Source organism: Sinocyclocheilus anshuiensis, unplaced genomic scaffold (genome assembly GCF_001515605.1).
Source record: "Sinocyclocheilus anshuiensis isolate Anshui unplaced genomic scaffold, SAMN03320099.WGS_v1.1 scaffold1024, whole genome shotgun sequence".
NCBI lineage: Eukaryota > Metazoa > Chordata > Actinopteri > Cypriniformes > Cyprinidae > Sinocyclocheilus > Sinocyclocheilus anshuiensis.
In genome coordinates, this window is record NW_015552843.1 from 947,549 (window position 1) to 967,344 (window position 19,796).

Consider the following 19,796-nt stretch of genomic DNA (forward strand, 5'->3'; position numbering starts at 1 on the left):
AGTTTCCCTCTCGCGCTCTCAGTCTTCCTGCCTCTACCTAACATACCCTGTCAAATTTGTCTCTATGGGATGCTGTTGCCAAGGCAACTGAGGTCATTAAGCAAGACTTATATGCTTTCTCACTGCAACGCACGTAGACGCAATAATGACGGCGAAGACGCACACACACATAGTCGAGCGCACTAAATCAGCCGTTTGAACAAAAAAACACTGATGTAAATAAACAAAATCTACTCATGTGCCCTCCACGCTGCAGGAGGTCTCTCCAAACATGCAGCGACATGAAAGGAAAAAAGATAAAACGGTCCACCCTTCACCTGCTCCAAGAATGGGGGTAAAAAAGAAGAAAGTAAAACTAATCCAGACTGACATTTCGGGCACAAGTAACCTTTAGTTAAATTCTTCTCTGGTTTCTAGCACAACCCTTGCCCTGCCCTGATCGGGAGCAGTGGTAGGAACAAAAATTGCTATTGCCCCGTCCTGAACATAAATATATCACTGCTCAGGACTCAGGATTAATGGAGGTTAAGGTTCAATCCAGGGGCGGGGAGAGAGAGAGAGAGAGAGAAAGAGAGAGGAGGTTAAGGTTCAATCCAGGGGCGGGGAGAGAGAGCGAGAGAGAGAAAGAGAGAGAGTTTCCCTCCTCTAAACTCTAATCAAAAGCAAAACGAAATCCTGAGGGGAAGGTGATGGAAAGAGGGAGGGAGGACAGGAATAGAGTTTAGGAACAATGTAAAAGGCACAATTTAGAACCTCAAACTGAGTTGACCTAGTTTTCTAAAGTGCTTAGAACCTTTGTGAAGACGTTTAGCATTTCTAACACTTTGTTTAACTGGGTCAAGATGATTGAGAGAAGCAAGCTAATTTCAAAATGAAAGTCGGGAAAAAGAGCCATAATCAGAATAATTATTTGGAGGAGAATCTAGTGGGGAAACAGCCCTCTGTTTCTGTTTTATAATTAGCAGGCCGTCGGTGGAAATGCAACAACAAATATCCTGCACTCCAATAAAAAGCTCATACTGCTGCACTAATATACACCTCAGAGGTGGCAAAGTAGATGCATTAAAGCAGTTACAGATGCAATAAGCAGGTAAAATGTCTAACAAATAAGGCACTTAACACAAAAAGCAATAAAAAGGTATTTGCTTGCAAATGGAAACTATTACATATGATTGATTGAATTCCTATTAAAAAAACAAACATTTAATTATAATGTGGCATCCAGGAACTGACATCATTCAAGGAAAGTGGCATTACATTTTAAATTGTACACGGATTGTAGTACCGATGACAGCTGCCTCTAAAATTACCAAATTTATTGTAACAAAAATTATCCAACAAATTATATTTTGTAACAGTTTGCAAAGTAATAGTAGCTAAAATAATTAGAAAATCACCCTATCTATTTTTAAATGCATCTTATTGAACTTATTGTGAAGGATTCGTCCATTAATTAGATTTTTTTAACAATTTTTTGAGCTAATAATTCTTCAAATGCTAATAATAATCACTTTAATAAAAAACTTAATCTCCCCATGAAATGCCAGACTTCTCTTTAAGCACGCTGGACGTCTCCAATCATTAAGTCCGCATTAACCCTCTCGCTTTATTACAATCAGTTTCAGATCTGCCTCCAGTCAATCAACAACCAGGTCCCTGCCTTACATTTCTTTCTTTTTCAATAATCTGTTTCTGATCTGTCTCAGATATACGTCACAATATGGAAGACAAGACTTGTTTCTACTTCTGTTACATTGTGACTTGTGTTTGATACCTGCATTGGGTATCAAACTAAAAATGAACAATACTTTTAAAGCTTATAAAAAAAAAAAAGAATTTGTTCCCATACTAACTAGATGAACAATTTCTGAAGGTTAAACATTTCCTTTTACAAAAAAAAAGAAAAAAATATGACTTTTTTTTAATGCTTCCAGCTGCATGTCTTTGAAAGTGGCATAATCAATGCGGCATGTTTGGTATCACAGACTCTGAGTTAATGCAGGCGTCCCGCATGATAGGGATCGTTGGGGTGTAGATGTGCATTGCGGTATCTGTGAGCGCCTTCAGAAGCTCCTTCATTAGCAATGCAATTATTCCACAGGGGCAAATGTACAGGGTGAAGGTCAATAGAGGTGTATCAGGAGTTAAAGCGATGTAATTGCTGTCTCCTGGTATTGAACTGATAAGCACAATCACCCACTGAGTTCTGTAAGCAACTTAATCATGCAGAAGAAATTCCATCACAGTCAATTCGGCACACTCTGTTGTTTCTCTAAAACACGAAAACAAATGTTTGGAAATTTCCAACACACTGCTTTCCGATGTAAAACTTCCCCATGATCTCATGTATACAAATCATAAATACTAATACATTGAGAGAATCATACATTAATAAGCATTTTCTATATGAGTCAGGGAACATATAGAAAATATTTTCTAAGTCCATGTTTGCCAATATCACTGTTGCTCCATCAACTCTGAATCCCTTGTGCAAGCAGTCCATTTGTAATCAAAGCCACTGACAGGATCAATAATGAGCCAAACACAATGAAAAATAAATAGGTTTCACCTCTTTTAGACATCGAAAGACTTTCAGTCAAACAGCATAAGGATTGAGGTGAGACCTGGTCTCTGTGGGTCAACTATCTGTAGCTTGACTGCTTTGAGAAGGATGAAAGGAACAGAGAGAGAGGGATAGGAGGGGTTGTCAAAAGTACTTTCAGTAGTATTAACCTTATATTGATTGTGGGTTGTATTCTTGAGGGTTAAAACACCTCTCATCTGTCCCTCCGTAAGGCCTGTAATTGAATGAACTGTCCCAATGTACAAATTCAAATCTGCACTGTCAGATATCTGTCCGTTATAACAACAATAAATAAATCAATAGACTGGAAGTCATTAACCAGCATCCACAACAGCACATGTAGTACATGGTATCATTTCATAAGTCACTGATTCTGAAGACATGGGACAAAACATTTCACAATTTTACCTATATATTTCACTATTCTGGTGTGTTTTATAGATTTTGGATTAATCTATAATTATAGATCATAGATCATTATAATTTCGGGTAATTGTGCTGGTATTTGTTTTTTTTGTCATAACCATGATTGCAACTCATGTCTGTAACAAATACCTGATACTTTTTGTATAGGACAGTGTTGACATGCTGAGTGGCAAGTAAAAAAAAAAAAACGTGACAAATTGGAATCAAAAGCACTGAATACACTGTATACATAAAACAGATTAAACCAAAATAATTTCCTGATACATAAACACTATTTTTGAGGTTTTGTAGCTTTGTCATAGTACTGTGCAAGCAGTGACGTGCAATAAAAAGAGCCTGCTAAAACATTAACTGTTATAAAGATTAACATCACCCTTAATCAAAATGAACCAGCAATCAATACAACACTGCAGTACACAGCTGTTGTTGTTTCTGTTCAAAGCTGCCCATGTTAACCCTTTTTAATCTGGTTCTGCTCTGTTTTTCTCCACAGAAGGGAAACACTCTGCGTCCCATTGATGCAGAAGTAAAGGTAGGACATATTCCACTCAGATCTGCAGTTTGTCTTATCACATGTCTATACCTTACTGTTCAAAGGTAATTCAAATCAGCATATTAGAATGATTTCTGAAGGATCATGTGACACAGAAGACTGAAATAATGGCTGCTGAAAATTGTGATTTTTCATCACAATAATAAATTACACTTATATTAAAACAGAAAACAGTTATTTTAAATTGTACATTTTTACTGTATGTTTAATTAAATAAATGCTTTGGTAAACATAAGAAACTATAAAATAATCATTTTAAAAAACCATACTGATCCCAGACTTTTGATTGATAAAGCAGCAGAATCTTCTATAAAATCAGTATTTTATATATTTGCAGTTTCTTGTCTTTCTATTTCTTTTTTTGTGATGGGATGATGGAGAGCTCATGCTTGTCTTGCAATAGCCATTTTTGCTGCTTTGCAATGTTTCTTCTCACCAAGGAGGAGCAGAACTACATCCTTCCTTGAGTTTTGCTTATTTGTGCATTTATCTTCCCTCTCTCTCTTTCTCTCATTTTTCTTATCCCTGTCTCCCTCTTTCTCCACTTCATTCTCTCTATAGTGCTGCTTCAGCACTTTTAGAAGTGCAACCAATAACAACCAATAAGTACATACGTTTTTAAATGGGCATACAATGGCATTCTTTTCACTGTCTGCAGCTCAAAGGTAGAAGAACATCTCACCTGTCCCAGGACAAAGATGGGCAACCTCATGACCCTCTCCTGCTTCAGGTGGTACATAAGGGTCACAGGAGGAGATTGGGTGCAGTTGCTGGCCCGGCTCGGCTCATGGAGATCACAGACTGTGTGGACAACGGCACCCAGACCGACATCAGCTTCCAGAACTTCCTGAATGGGGACAGAGGGTCTTACCCGAACAGTGGATCACCCATGCCCCCACCCTCCCCTCCCCTCGCACAGCCGGTGGAGCCATACCTGCTGAATGACCTGTGAGCGTCTTCACTGTCCTCTGCCTCTTGATCACTTCTCATTACTATCTGTGTGTGTCTGTGGGATGGACAAATGCTGAAAACCTGCTGAAGAAACACATGTCTTTTCACAGTGGTTCTCTGGGGCAAGAATATAGTGATCCAAATGACTACTTCAATGTTGCCAACCATGAGGTGGATCAACAAGAGGAACTAGAATATGAGGTGGGACAGCAAAAAATCGTAATAGCCTTTTACATTCAACCATACACGAGTAACCAATATTTTAAACTAATTAAATCCCATTGATTTTTTTTTTTAAACCCTGGGTGGTATAAATGCCCAGAGCTGTTCTCCATAATATGTTCATAATTGTGACTATCTGCAAAAATAAATAAATAAAATAAAATCATTCATTAAAAAAATAATAAAATCATTTTAAATACAGATTGGTTGATTCAATAATATAATAAAATAAATAATGTAATATATAAATAAAACACATTCACTCTAAGGGGAAAAAATGGGATTACATGGGTTAACAGAAGACCAGTAACCCGTACACATTACCCGAACCTATAATATCTCATAAATTTGCTCTAGCTGGTTTTCTGTCTCGGTGCATCTTTAAAGCCGAGGGTTTAATCTCTGCCCTATAAACAGCTCTTCCTCTCTGTCTTTGTCAGGAGGTGGAGCTGTATAAGTCGAGTCAGCAGGATAAACTGGGGCTAACAGTCTGTTACCGGACAGACGATGAGGAAGACCAAGGCATCTACGTTGGGGAAGTGAGTGACCACATGAGGCTGAAAGCTATTTTGCTGCTCAACACAACCGTATACTAAGTATTTAGCCGAGTTATTCAAGTTATCCAGCTGATATTTAAACATTCCCGGTTCTTAGGTGAATCCAAACAGCATAGCAGCAAAAGATGGAAGAATCAGGAAGGGGGACAGGATATTACAGGTATGTTTTTTGCTCAGATGTGCTGCTAGAGTCAAATGACATCAACAACAACCACTGATGAACTGACATCATCATGTCATTATGTTCATCTGGGAGGTCAAGCGTTTCTAGAGACAATCAGTCTATAAACAGATAATTGGTGTGACTTTTAACACAGCCCACACAATTACTCTAGAGAATAATTACAGAACAGCAAAGACAATGTGTCATGTTGCCTTTGTCTCAAAAAGTTCTTCATTTATTTTGGTTTCTGATGTGACACTGACACCAAGGACCACTCTTTTACTGATGTTTTGATGTTGTTGTTTTGGGAAAAGAGCTGACCTTTTGTGTTTGAACATGGCTGTGAATGAAGTCTCTGTCTGTCCCACATTAGATAAATGGGATGGAAGTGCAGAACCGAGAGGAAGCGGTGGCCATCCTGACCCGTGAGGACAGCACCAACTTCTCATTACTGCTGGCCAGACCAGAGATAGAGGTAAATAAATATAACACAAATGTGAAAGAGAAAGAAACACATTAGAATAAAGAGGAAAAATACATACATTTATGAGAGTACATGCTAACAAAATAGAATGAAACGTCTTTTACATATCAATTATTTGACCTAGACTGTAATATGATAAAATGGAGCAAATTGCTTCTCATAACACCATATTTTGTCTTTTTTAGGAGAAACCTTTTAGACAAAGCAGACACTAAAAGAACACATAAACCATTAAATCATCCCCCCCAAATCTCATATCCTCTGAGCAATTAAATGGTACACACATACACACAAAAATAGGCTTTTTGAGGCACATGCAAAGTTAATGGACCCACTCTGTCCCCAACGACAGCGTATCCTAAAATTAATGGCTTATTTTGCTGAAGGAAAGGAAACAGAAGTCTCACATCACTCAATGTCTCAATCATGTGATCACTCTTAGTGATGGGTGTCAAGGATTTGTGGCAGTTCCATTAACACTATTCCACAAGGAGATGAAGAGTGAGATGGAGCAACGCTGCTTACAGAATGAGGGGAAAAGTGCTCCATTAGAAAGACATGCACAGAGGAGAAGTAATTGAAGGAATTGATGGAAGGTATGAGAGAGAGAGGGCAAATGAAGAGGTACAAGCAAGGCACACTATAGTAAGGAAGGATATCACGCTTTTTTCCACAGTAAGCAGTTTCCAAGGACATAAACTAAGCCATCTTATGAGGTTGTGCAGATGCACATTCATGCTTTGGGTAAATTTGCATTTCGTACAATTATAATGTAAACCCTTAACCAGTGCTGGAATTTTAATTGTGGATTTATATTTATTTGTTTAGCAGATCATCCAAAGTGATTTATAAATGAGAATAACACCTGCAGAAACAATTAATCTGAATCTTAAAGTTGTCTGTGCAAGCAAATTTTTTGTTTTATCTAATACAAATTTAACAGCATTTTTACTCTTGCACCACACAAATATGAACTGTTCTAAATGAGCACCTATTTCAGAGCTGGTGCTCTGAATTTCTGACTTTGTAACCGTGTCAATTTTTCAGCAATTTCTGGGGAGCCAGTGGTGATATTGAAAAAATGGCTGTTGGTTATTGTGTGCAGCCTGCAAAAGTCATCTATCATGAGCACAGCCGTCAGCTAATGAATAAAACAGGGAGCTCATTTCAGCCAACGCTCAGCACTAACAAGATCAGAACAAAAAGGGGGCCATTTTGTACCTCTCATTCTCATCCACAGTCACCCTCCCAGCAACACAGAAAGATTAATGATGAACTGAAGACTAGAAACAAGTGGAGCTGTCAGACCAGGAGAGGAAGAGATTGAGAGAGAAAGAGAGACAGTGATAGAGAAACAGCAAGGGATTGTTGACTTACAGAAAGAGATTACAAGCTGACTAAATCAAGAGAGACAAATATGCTCAAGAAATGTCACGGGCAGACCATTAAAACAACCTGTGTTACTCTTTATGAAAGTCTGATATATAATCAAGTGATAATTGCAATTGATTATTGGCTGCCATCTATAGACAAAGATACTCAGGGTAAACAAATCAATGCTTCAATAAATTTGTATTCATCAATAAATCTTGATTCGTAGCAAGTCATAACAATTGTCACAAATTAAAATGAACACAAAAACAGTCAGAGTAATAGTGCCACTTAGTTATAAAGTATCTCACAAGAAAATAGTTTTATTTTTTAATTGGTAAAGTCTCAGTGATCATGAAATAAATATCTCATAAGACGCTGTTCAAAATGCCAGCTATCCACCTTTATGTTTTAATTTGGAAGTAAGCCGTTTTCTGTGAATGTGCGAGACTTTTGGTTCATTAGCCGCTGTAGGAAAATAATGAGAAGAATAAAGTGCAGTAAAGAGAAAAACTGTTTAACTATTTAAGATAACACATTGAAATAATATGGTAAGAAACACCAGTTTGCAATATCAAGCAGCAAAACGAGCTGTTTTGTACAGCTAAAAATGGTTGGAAGCTGATGAGACAGGAGGCCACACACATTAAATTTACAAATGGCCACGCCTGCTCTTTCGGGAAAAATAAGGTGGATGTATAAATTTAATTGAATAAATAAATATATATATTTGTGTGTGTAAGTATGGAAATACTAGACCTTAATGTGGTTTAATAATAATAGGCCTAATGTGCTTTACAACTAAACATGTTGCACACATTTAAACAAATGTCTATATTGCCATCTAGTGTTGAAGTGCATTACTGCATGTATTTATTTTTATTGCAATACTGGTGATGTTCAGCCTCTAACTCTTCCCTCTTACTTTCTTTTTATCTTCCCTTCCTTTGTGCCTTTCACCTAGACGGACACTCATTTGGACCCAGAGGAGATTGACTGTGAGTTACCTGAAGGGATGAGTGTGGACAGCCTCATGCTCAGCTTAGCAACCCTCAGCAACAGTCAAGAGCTCGACAGTGGTGTGGGCCGAACAGATGAGAGCACAAAGAACGAAGAATCCTCCGAGCATGACATCCTTCTGGGCGATGAGCAGACCAGCACCTCCAACACAAATGCCACTAACACACCTGGCAGCTTGCGCAAGTTTAGACCTGGCAGGAACGGTGGAGGAGGGAACGACACGCCATCGCCGCTGTTCCCTCTCCGAGAGCTTCACCTTAGCACAGACTCACTGGACTGTGGAAGCGTGGGTGGTGGTTACCTTCACGATCCCGTCAGTGGGATGATAATGCCGGGCCTGACAGAAGAGGAATGCGAGAGGTACAGGCAGCTTCTGGAAATCAAGTGTCGCTATGAGAAGAGGATGAAGAAAGTGCAGCAGGTTCAAGAAGAGGAGCAGAAAGAAGGAGAGACACAAGAGGATGCTGAGAATAGGGAGGAGACTCTGGATGAGAACAGTAACGAGAACCTGACTCCACATGAGATGGCGCTTCTGGAAGAGGAAATGAGGCACCTTGAGTTCAAGTGCCGGAACATTCTACGAGCACAGAAGATGCAGCAGTTAAGAGAACGCTGTTTAAAAGCCTGGCTGATGGAGGAAGAAACATCAGGCCGGGCGTCTGCAGAACCTCAGGGGTCTCCATTACATGAGTTGTCTGACATCAATGAACTTCCAGAGAAGGAACGTTCGGACAAGGACAGCACCAGCGCTTACAACACCGGGGGAGAGAGCTGCAGGAGCACACCTATGGTGAGTGAGCATCGACTTCCAGTTTCTCAAATCGATGAGTCCACAAGTCCTCTGCCAAGCAGACACAGGGACCGACCAACCTGGAGTGAAAGAGGACGAGCAAGCCTCAACAGTTCATATTCACCAAGCAGCTACAAGAAGTTTCAGACTAACACCCCTATGAACCAGAAATTCTGCTCACTCACAAGAGAAGGAACCGTCCGTCGCATGCCTGAAGGAGTGACACAGGGTGTAAATTCTAGGGTGAGTGGCCATAACAGGAATGGAGGTCGTAGTGCGGAGTCAAGTCCTTACTTCACTCGTCGCCGTCATTCCAACGGTTTCACTCCAGAACGCTACCAGAGTTGCATGCATCTGGGATCCTCACTTTCTGAGAGTTCTGGACCCTTGGATAGAGCTGTGGAAGGAGAAAGTGAGGCACCAGTGGGCGGCAGTGGCCGTGAGGGCCATGGGAATAGCACCTTTGAGTCGTTGCCTCACCCCAGCCCAGTGAAGCTTTCTCTGGCCTTACCTTTGCCACTTCCCCCTGCATCACCACGCATGGAGTGGAAGGTGAAGATAAGAAGCGATGGGACCCGCTATGTGGCCAAACGTCCTGTCCGAGACCGGCTCTTAAAAGCCCGAGCTATGAAGATCCGTGAGGAGCGTAGCGGAATGACGACTGATGACGACGCAGTGAGCGAAATGAAGATGGGTCGCTACTGGAGCAAAGAAGAGCGTAAGCAACATCTGCTGAGGGCCCGCGAGCAGCGCAGACGCCGAGAGTTTATGATGCAAAGTCGCTTGGAATATATGCGAGAACACGGTCTGGATATGGGCAAGGAGAGCCAGTCGGAGTCCGGCCAGAACCCAGCCTCAATCCTGGAGCTCAGTCAGAAAAAGAGCTCCAAGAAACGCAACCGACGCATTCTGGACAACTGGATCACCATCCAAGAGCTACTTGCACATGGCTCTCGCTCTCCAGACGGGACGAAGGTGTATAATCCTCTTCTGTCTGTTACCACAGTCTGAAAGGATGGTGAGGAAGGACAACAGGAAGAGAATCTATTTTACCGAATTATCAAATACTTTCTTGAACAGTTCTCAACAGTTTCAAGGGTCATCTGTCTACATTACTAATATGGCTGAGCAACATCTAGCAACTACTGCTCATTAATTTCAACAAATCATTTTGTAACGAGTACTTGAAGTTAAAATATCTTAAAGTCCCTGAAACAAGATGAATTTACTTGAGAAGCAACACTAGATAAAACTTGTCTTCATAGATACTCATCTATTGTTTTAAAATTGATTATACTCATGCCCATATAAAATATACATTATTTTAAGTCTTAGTGTTGTTTCTCAAGTAAATGTACCTTTCAAAGATTTTTAAGTTTTTCGGAAAGCAAATAAAAAAAATACTAATTAAAAAGTCAAGTAATTGTTCACGCGTGGCGGTACTTTTAAGTTTGAGGAAAAATGTGATTTTCTTGATTAATGAATGTCACATTGTATTGCTTCTCAATAGACATTATCACTCTGAGGTCAAGCATCTGCTTTCGAGGATTTCTGTTTGACTTTAAACTGAAAACAGCACATGGCTGAGTGACAAAGACACTCAAAAGATTATGAATGTTGACTGAACGTACACAGACAAGCACAACGTATACACCACAAACTGTACAAGCAGACAGGTCTTAATCAAAATCTGCTCATTGCAAGCAAACATATTGGACAAATGTAATTCATTTGGTAACTTCCTCACAGCTGCACAAAAGAATGATTCAATTTCTTAACTCTTGAATTTTCATTAAGAATAATTGGGGGATGGAATATCAATAAGACTTTTGTACAATTTACTGCTCTAATTACATCATATAAGTGCTTAACCTGTGCAGACACAATCATGTTAAACTTTCATACAGAGATGTGGTGCTGAACATTTGTACTGCATGTTTGTGATTGTCTGTTTACACTATTCTTCTGTACTGTTCATTATGACCCAAATATGACAAAAGCACAATGTAAGCCACAATGTGCTTTTTAATTTTTGAATGTATGGTAATTCTTTTCCCTAACACCGTAAGTCAAGGAGTGACTTTCACAAGCCTATGTGGCCTAGTGCGGACACATACTAAACACCAGCAAAAGGGGAAGCACAAAACACACTGGAACCCTATGAAATCTAACCAGCTTCAAAATGAAAACAAATTGTACATTTTGATATACTGTTATTAGGAGCATTTAACCTGAAGTGGTGGACATAAGTGTAGCGGAGCTAAAAAGAGGGGATATTCTTATTTAATGATATACAAATTTGTTAACATATTTGTAAGTGTTCAAAACTCTTTGAAAATTTTGTAGAAAATGGCCTTAAGAGTTTTGACCAGTTTGGTGATGAGAGCCACTTGTTCAGCTCAACTAATTTTGCATGATTTTGACTATAATGTACATGCCAGAAATACACTTTAGTGGAGAACTTCCATTTCTCAGTATACACATGTATGTGACCAGAGGACTTTATCCGGCATCATTTGCCATTTCTGTCTTGGTGTTAGATCAAAATTTAGAAATCTACAGTTATACTCATATGGTACCTGTTGATTGATATCAGTAGTCCTAATTATACAATGTGTAATGTGCATTAGTTCTTGAGTGGTTATTTCAATGCATTGCTGAGACCGTATAATATGTAACATTTGAAAACAAATAAAACAATTTTGTATGCTTAATATAATAATCTGTCATTAACCTGATTTCATACTTGGATGCACACAACACACACATTCATACTGTACACACACACACACCAAAATAGAGAAACACACAGCCCACTCAGAAATATATAAAAACAACTTTCCAACAGCAAGAACGTTTTATAGAATGAGAGCAATAAATTATCACAGTTTCTCTGAATTAATTCTGCATTGAAACCTCATACATATATACAAATAAAACTTCATACAATTAATTTTAAATATAGGAACTGCTCTTACACACACATACTGATACAATTTTACAATTACAATTCGTTCCAAGCCCCCCGCCCCCCACCCCCAGGTCCTTAAAATGTAAACAATGGTTCATGTTCCCATTCCCAGCCAGATATCGATTCACCAGTCCAGTGCAGAGTAAATATGGCATATTTATATCAATTAATATATACATTCAGGTTTATACAGCATCATTCAGCTAAGTGCAGACATGCAACATGGGGCACGGTGGTGCAAGACATTAGCGTGTCCAGAAACCAGAACACGCATCTCAAAAACTACTGGAATTTTTTACAAATTTAGGAACATCATACATCTCAGCTTTATTTGCGTTTGAGCTCAGCATGCCCCAGCACTCAGGACTTTTAATACAAGCACAAGAGCAAAGCGTTAGAATTAGAGAGAAGCAAAACCACCCATAGGAAAAAAATGTGAAATGTAGTGAATGGCCCTCTAAATTCAGATCACGCCACAGATTTTGAATAGGGACATGGAGTTCCTGTTTGTCTACAAAGGCCTTAAAGGGTTAGTTCACCCAAAAATGAAAATTAGCTTGTGTTTTACTAATCCTCGAAGCATACCAACACCCGCTGAGTGCCATTAAACAGCTTGAAAGATCAAAGACAATTTTTAATATAACTCCGACTGGATTCGTCTGAAAGAAGAAAGTCATATACACCTAGGATGCTTCGAGGGTAAGTAAAACACAAGCTAATTTTCATTTTTGGGTGAACTAACCCTTTAAGGTTTCCGGATATGGGTAATGCTAGCAGATTTGAAGTACTGGAATCCATTACCTGAATAAACAGTATTGTAGTTTGACTCAACATAATTTATATAGGCAAAGAAAATAATGAAAAATAAATAAATAAAAAATAAATGGCTGGGCCTAGCAGCAGAGATTAATCATCTTATTTAAGATGTCTTCATCCTTGTAGGACTTTTAAAAAATGTTAACATTTTATAAGTATAAAAAAAAACTCAACACTAACACATCACTAATGTAATACTGTGAATGATTCTGCTTAATGGAGAGAGAACGGCCCATTTTGGTTGTCACGGGGGGGCGAGTAAGGAAAGAGAAAGGGACTGTTTGGAGGGACACAGATGGTATTGGAGCTTTGGATCCTAGGTACTGATCTTTAACTTGTGTATGTGCAAAACCAGAAACTTTCAACAAAAAGATCTTCACATTTAAAGATGCTTTTACAGCTTCTCAGTGTGAATGAGTGTGCTTGTGTGTAAATGTTAAGTCCCCTAAATACGCTTTCATATAAAAAAATAAGAGGGCACTGACACTGGACATGCAACTCAGCGTAAATTCACAATATTAAAGCGAGTTGCTCAAGTGTGTATGGCTTCTGGCAACAACGAGTTTTACATGGCTCATATAGCTTTTATGTGGATAATATAGTTTTACAAACTTGCTGCAAAACATTTACCTGAAATTAGTAGTCCAATTAGTTTGCTAAACATTAATTGTACCCCCCCCCAGAAAACACTCAGCACGGCACTCTGCTAAAACATATCCATGTATTATATTAGTAGTAGCTTTTACACCAAAAATAGCAAGAATTATATTCTTCAGTATATTCAGCAGTATTTGACATCATAATAGTAATAAAGTAACCTATTAAAATCACCCATATCCAGATGTTCTTTTTAAAATTCAGTTACTTCTAAATATTTCAGATATCTGTAACACATTTTGACCGCCGAAGCTGTACAAAACCAAGCCCATAAGTACATATTTCACTTCAAAATTTCAATGACACTCTATACAAACACCCTGCTCCTCCAACAGGTCATCCAGAGAAAGTATCACACTGATCTCAAACCTCCAATGACAAACCTTTACAATAGGCACTAAGGTTATGTGATGAATTGTCAAATATAAATGTTTCATTGGTCAGGCGAGATTGTTTAAGTAGACAAGATGAAAATAATAGTGAAATGGTGATGCTAAAAAAGGGAAAAAGAGATCCTGAGGTAACAGGTGGCAGGAAATAAATAGAGGCGGCGCTGATCTATGTCCTGATTATTGGTTGCTATTAGTCATGACTCTTTTGTGTACTTTGCATTTAGGTTTGTATGCTTAATTGTCTTATATAATAGTAACAAAACAAAAGAACAAAATATCAACCAAACAATTTAAAATCTCTTTCTACACATTCTGTTTGGCGCAAATGACATCATGACTTCACTGAGGTCTTCAAAAAAGTGTTTTTACTGACTTATTGCAAACCGGATGCCCAGCCTCTTCAAGACAAAAAACAACAAAAAACAAAACAAAAAATAAAATATAAAACATTCGTCAAATAGTTTCAAAATAATGTTTTTTTTTTTCTTGTGTAGTGATGTAAGTTTTCTCAGCAGTTCCAATCCTGTCCTTTCACTCACAGGGCAAAATAAAAGTCTCTTTTAAGATGATAAACATAGTGTTTGGCATCCCCCTAAGTGCATGCTGGCCCTCCTTATGCGCTGAGGAATACATTTGATAATTTTGAGGAATGTGTCAAGCAAACATTTTCTGACTGACCCTGAAATGATTGTCATCTGAGACACATGAAAACCGAAAAGACTACGAATGAAAAAGTTCAGTTTCTTTTATATTTTGCACTCATCTGTCCAGTTTCGTCTCCATGTTGAGTGTTTAAAGAGTTCACCACTGTCGTCTTCTGACTTCTGTACGGTCAAACTTGGTCTCTTAAACTCCAGATCATCAGTCCAACATAAATTGGCACCCCCTTTCTCCCGGTAACCTATTCATTTGGCAGCGATGCATGTCAATTTCAACTCAAACTCTTAAAATACACTTCATCTGCTTCACCACTGTCTCCATTAGGCTTCTTAGATCTTCAGACGGAGATTTGATGCTGTTACACAGCCTTTGTTTTGAATGGCGGCCAACAGCAAGAGGCCGTTCAGGCTAGCAATGAGCATGTAGCCGGCCAGGATTCCCGCTCTACACGTGAGGGAAGCGGATATGGAAGTAACAGAGTCTGAGTATGGTGTGCTTCCTCTTGCCTGGGCTTCGGCTCCTCCGCGTTGGGACCCTGCGCCCTCTGCCGCGGCTCACACTCACACCACCGTGCTGATACGGTTGATAAGTTTGGATTTGGAGCTGCCGACCGTGCTGCTGTTGCTGGCTCCGCCTCCTCCTCCGCCCCCTGGGCCACCCGACTGTGCCCCCATGGGTCCTGGGAGCTGCGGGGTCAGCGGGGAGAGCGGGGTAAGAGGGGTGAGGGGGGTATGTGGGGACGAAGGTGGAGGTAACGGGGAATATGGTGGAGGAGGTGGGATGGAGGAGAGGGGTGGATACTGCGGGATGTAGTGGGTGGCACCCTGGGGTATGTGGCGGGCGGTGATAGCGGATGGTGCCTGAGGGGGCGGTGAGAAAACGAAGTGAGTTTGATGGGCGGAGTGATCCAGTAAGGGGTGTGGGCTGTGGGCGTGGACGAGATGGCTGTGGGTATGAGAGTGAACGTGGGAGTGAGCGTGAGGGTGGGGCTGAGAGTGAGGCCGGTAGTCTTCCAGCCCATAGCAGCCGGGAACGGCGCCCCCCGTGGGCAAGCGTTGATGCGGCTGAGGGCTGTTAATGATGGATCCCTGCAGTGTGCAGAAACACACAAAGCCAGACAGTCATCACACTGGAAAACTGAGTAGATGGACAGTGTCAGAACTAACGGGTTACAAGTGACAGGCATTTCCCAGTTACTTTTTTCAAATAAATAACGCACGTTACTTAGGAATACACCGATATTAAAATTCATTATAAGAAATAATGATTTTATGTTATAACCAATAAATGCTCTCTATTAAAATTCTATACTTTTTTCTAATTTAAAAAAAGAGAAAAAAAAAAGACTAAAACAAAGAATTTAGCCATCATGTACAAAGTTCAGTGTAAAAAGAATATTATATTTAATATTTTAATTATTTAACAAAACATTGTTATGACTGAAATCACTTGCAGAATTTAAAATTAATACATTTTATTTGTAATGTGTAATTTTAATTGCCTTACTATATTATATAATTTAAATAACTTCCATTTATCGGTTAAGTTATAACATAAAATAATTATCAGCTTATTGATATCAGCCAGAAGTTTTTGTAATGGCACATTTCTATAAAAAAAAAAAAAATTCAGAGTAACAATTTATCTTGATACTTAAAAGTACATGCACACAAGGCGTGTAACATCACTGTACTCAACATCTCCTGCACAGTGACAACCCAAAAAGCCTTTCAGCATTAGATACAAACAGCCTCAAGCAACTTACCAAAGTTAGAAATGACAGTGCAGAGGCGGACAGTAACTAAGTACATTTACTTTATCTGTACTTTATTTGAGTATTATTTTTTCTGGGAACTTATGACTTTAACTTCACTACATTTGAAAGACAAATATTGTACTTTTCACTCCACTACATTTCTATCAGGGTCCTCAAAGTCTTTCACTCAAGTAATGGAGTTGAGTACTTTGTCCGCCTCTGTGACAGTGTCACTTTCAGAAGCCACAAAATCAGTCAGATAACAAAGTAAAGCTTCCTCATTATAGAGCCTCACTCATTTTACATGTATTTAAACATGCATCTAAACCTCTAAAACAGAAGCAGCCCTCAGATACTGATTGGGGCCATTCATTTACCAGAGAAATGCATTAGTTATTAGCACCAGGCATAACCTATTAGACATGCTGCATGCAAAGCAAACACCAATAAAGTTTTTTACACTATAAGCATTAAAAATGCTGAACTTCACAACAATCAAAAATTCATGCAAAGCCGTTGTTGTTAAACACAGAAGTCTCATGCATTCAGGAAAGCTGAAACACAAGATCATTCAATTTCATTATGATTACAAGCCGTTAGCAGATAAGCATGACTTACTTCTATAATACTATCCAAAGAACCAACGCTGTTTCTACGGCCTCGCTTTCCTGTACCCAACCAAGCACAGCAAGGTCAGGGTCAAAGGTCATGGAGAAAACATTTTCTAACATCTCAATACTGGGTGTTTGTCCCTGGATGATCCATTTACAATGAATAAATGTCTACTGACAAAACTCAACTTCACATCACTGAACTTGATATTGGCTGTGTTTAGAAAGTATTTAAAACAGTAGTGTTTGTCACATGACCACGTTACATTTATGTTTAATTCTGTGAGTTATCCTCTATAAAATGGCTATTTTGTATTTGTTATATAATTTTGTGTAAAAATATGTTAACACTTGGCAGCCCCATCAAACACCGACCTTCTAGATATTACTTAGAAGGTCAAAGTCAATATCATTGTATTGTGAGATATAGTCTGCTCTGTCATATACTGCACATACTTAACAAATGTAGCATCTGTACATTATATGCATACAGAAATTTTGCATACTGTGACAGTGTACATACTAACAGCAAAAAAAATATATGATTATTCAAATCCAGACACTTTTCCAAGAAGCCTTAGGCAAGGACATAATGTGCCATTAGAGGGCAGTGTCTGTACTTCTTTATAGAAGTTCAGCACTTCAAAATTGTGCCAGAAGGCCTTTCATGATCAAACTATGGTGGATTTATAAATATTTCCCCAAATGGAAAGAAGCCAAAAAACAAATTTAAATTAGGGCTGTCAATAGTTTATAAAAATAATACACACTAATTTATTTGTACTGAATCCAATTAATGTCCATATTTGAGTGAAATTGAAAAAAAAATTACATTGTGGCAGACAAGAAAAGCAATGAACAGAAAAAAAAGTGGCTTAAGAAATCAGACTGTTTGTTTTATAAAATAGGTCTACAGAAATCCATGAAGCATCCATAATTAAAATGAGCTGATTCTTATTGCATTGTTATGCTACAATTCCATTAAATAAACACATAAAACTGACAGCTGTAGTTTAAATAGAAGGGATTTTGTTGTGTGAATGTGTGTTGTACCTGTCTCAGAGAGGTCTCTCAGTGAGGAGCTAAGTGCTGTTCGTTTAAGCCCCTCCCCTGCAGTGTACGTGTCATCCAGACTGGGCCTACCGAGAGTGCCGTTCACAGCTTCAGTCTTCATTCCGCCAACCCCGCCCCCTTCTCCACTCAGGAGCCCTGGACGCATCACACCTTTCTGCTTCTCTAACTCAGCTATGGAGAAGAGAGACCAGGGGCTACTGACTATTACCATAATGAACAATTTCTGAAATTTCAGCTTGCAAAGAGGAAAAGAACCTCATGCTTTTGATATATCATGTGTGAAACAACAGGTAACATAAAAGGATTTCTTACACTCTACACGGTATTTCTCCATATCTTGAACCTCAGCGATGCTCTCACGCAGGTCGCTGGTGAAGCGTGTTCGGTCCTGCTGGCTCGGCGCATTGAACACAATCAGGACCTTACGCTCGCTGCCGGGCATCGCTGATGTCAGTCTGATACCGTGAGGATAGTCTGAGAGAGAGGGACAGAGATAGAGGGTAAATGCAGTCAATTAGAGAGAGACCCAGATAAAGAGGGATGTGCTGTGCCTCATGTAATTAGTTATAGATCTCTCATTCTGACAAAATCCACACAAGTACTGTGTTTCAGCATGTCAATGGGGTAGGAAAGATATATTTCATTGAAAAAATATGCTCTTAATCATGTGGAATTTTACTTCAAGCTAATTTATCTTCTTTTAAAGATGTGTAGATATTTTGTTAATGGAAAACAAGTGCAAAACAAAGACTGATTAAGATAAATAGAAGACAGACGTTCCCAATTAACAGCACAGCCACAATAGATGGAAGAGGATTTTCAGATAGACATCTTTTTCTCCTTCATATACTGCTAAGAAACCAAAACACCACCTACATGAAAGCAAGGAAAGGGTAATGAGAGAGCACCTAGAGATGGAGTGATGGAGTGGATGAGAGCAGAGTGTGTAAACGAGCTGGAATGGAGTGATAGTATAAATAAAGAAGGAGGGACAGATGGTCAGACAGATGGAGGGATGAATATACTTACAGGAGTTCTGGAACATATGAACCTGCATCTCCACCAGGGGAAAAGACTGTCTGAAACTGTACGTCACAGACGTCTTCTTCTTTTGAAAGATCTTCGTTACCTGAAGGCGGGAACATACGGGATGTTAGGCTGTGTAGTTATCATCATTATACATATACAGTACATACTCTTAACACAAAATTGCTCAGATACATATGACTGAATGTTTTTTTTTTCATTGTGCCTAAAAGCTGTACTCTAGACCAAAACAATTTTGGCAATTTTGAACAAACTAAAATATAATATAGTCTTGATTTGTTTAATAATATGTACAAATAGGTATTTAAGCTTTGACACCTTCTCATTCTTTATGTCTTCAATAATAGATAAATATTACTATTATTATTATTAGTAGTAGTAGTAGCAGTAGTAGTATGAATAAATATGTATGTATAAAGAATATGTTATTTTTGTTGTCATTTTGGCTGCAGTGAGGACCAAAAATTGCTTGATTGTGACAAATGAATTAATTCTAGAGATATTTTATATGTATATACTGTATATGAAACTATATGAATCTGAATATATATTTATAAATCCTGAAGATAAAGTTGTAATTCTAAATATAAAAATTAAAATCTAAAAATGCAGTTATTAAGTCTGAAATTGTACAATGTAACTCCAAATACAGTTATATTATATCCACCTTTTTCTTGTTGTAAAAATGGGC

At 38.7% G+C, this 19,796-nt stretch overlaps 2 protein-coding genes across 2 annotated transcripts in view; one reads left to right on the plus strand and one right to left on the minus strand.

Moving 5' to 3' along the window:
- The window catches only part of LOC107667990 (PDZ domain-containing protein 4-like), a 15,565-nt gene extending 5,235 nt beyond the window's left edge, over positions 1–10,330 (plus strand). Inside the window, exons 2-8 of the mRNA XM_016459722.1 lie at positions 3,504–3,542; positions 4,222–4,511; positions 4,625–4,715; positions 5,177–5,275; positions 5,391–5,453; positions 5,830–5,931; positions 8,276–10,330. Of these exons, the coding sequence (XP_016315208.1) occupies positions 3,504–3,542; positions 4,222–4,511; positions 4,625–4,715; positions 5,177–5,275; positions 5,391–5,453; positions 5,830–5,931; positions 8,276–10,132 (2,541 nt within the window). The 3' untranslated portion in view covers positions 10,133–10,330. The remainder of the gene's footprint in view (positions 1–3,503; positions 3,543–4,221; positions 4,512–4,624; positions 4,716–5,176; positions 5,276–5,390; positions 5,454–5,829; positions 5,932–8,275) is intronic.
- Positions 10,331–15,618: 5,288 nt separating this feature from the next.
- LOC107668028 (IQ motif and SEC7 domain-containing protein 2-like) overlaps positions 15,619–19,796 on the minus strand; it is a 75,345-nt gene continuing 71,167 nt past the window's right edge. Inside the window, exons 11-14 of the mRNA XM_016459756.1 lie at positions 19,088–19,187; positions 18,371–18,532; positions 18,038–18,229; positions 15,619–15,705 (exon numbers count right to left, since the gene is read on the minus strand). Coding sequence (XP_016315242.1) covers positions 15,692–15,705; positions 18,038–18,229; positions 18,371–18,532; positions 19,088–19,187 — 468 coding nt within the window. The 3' untranslated portion in view covers positions 15,619–15,691. The remainder of the gene's footprint in view (positions 15,706–18,037; positions 18,230–18,370; positions 18,533–19,087; positions 19,188–19,796) is intronic.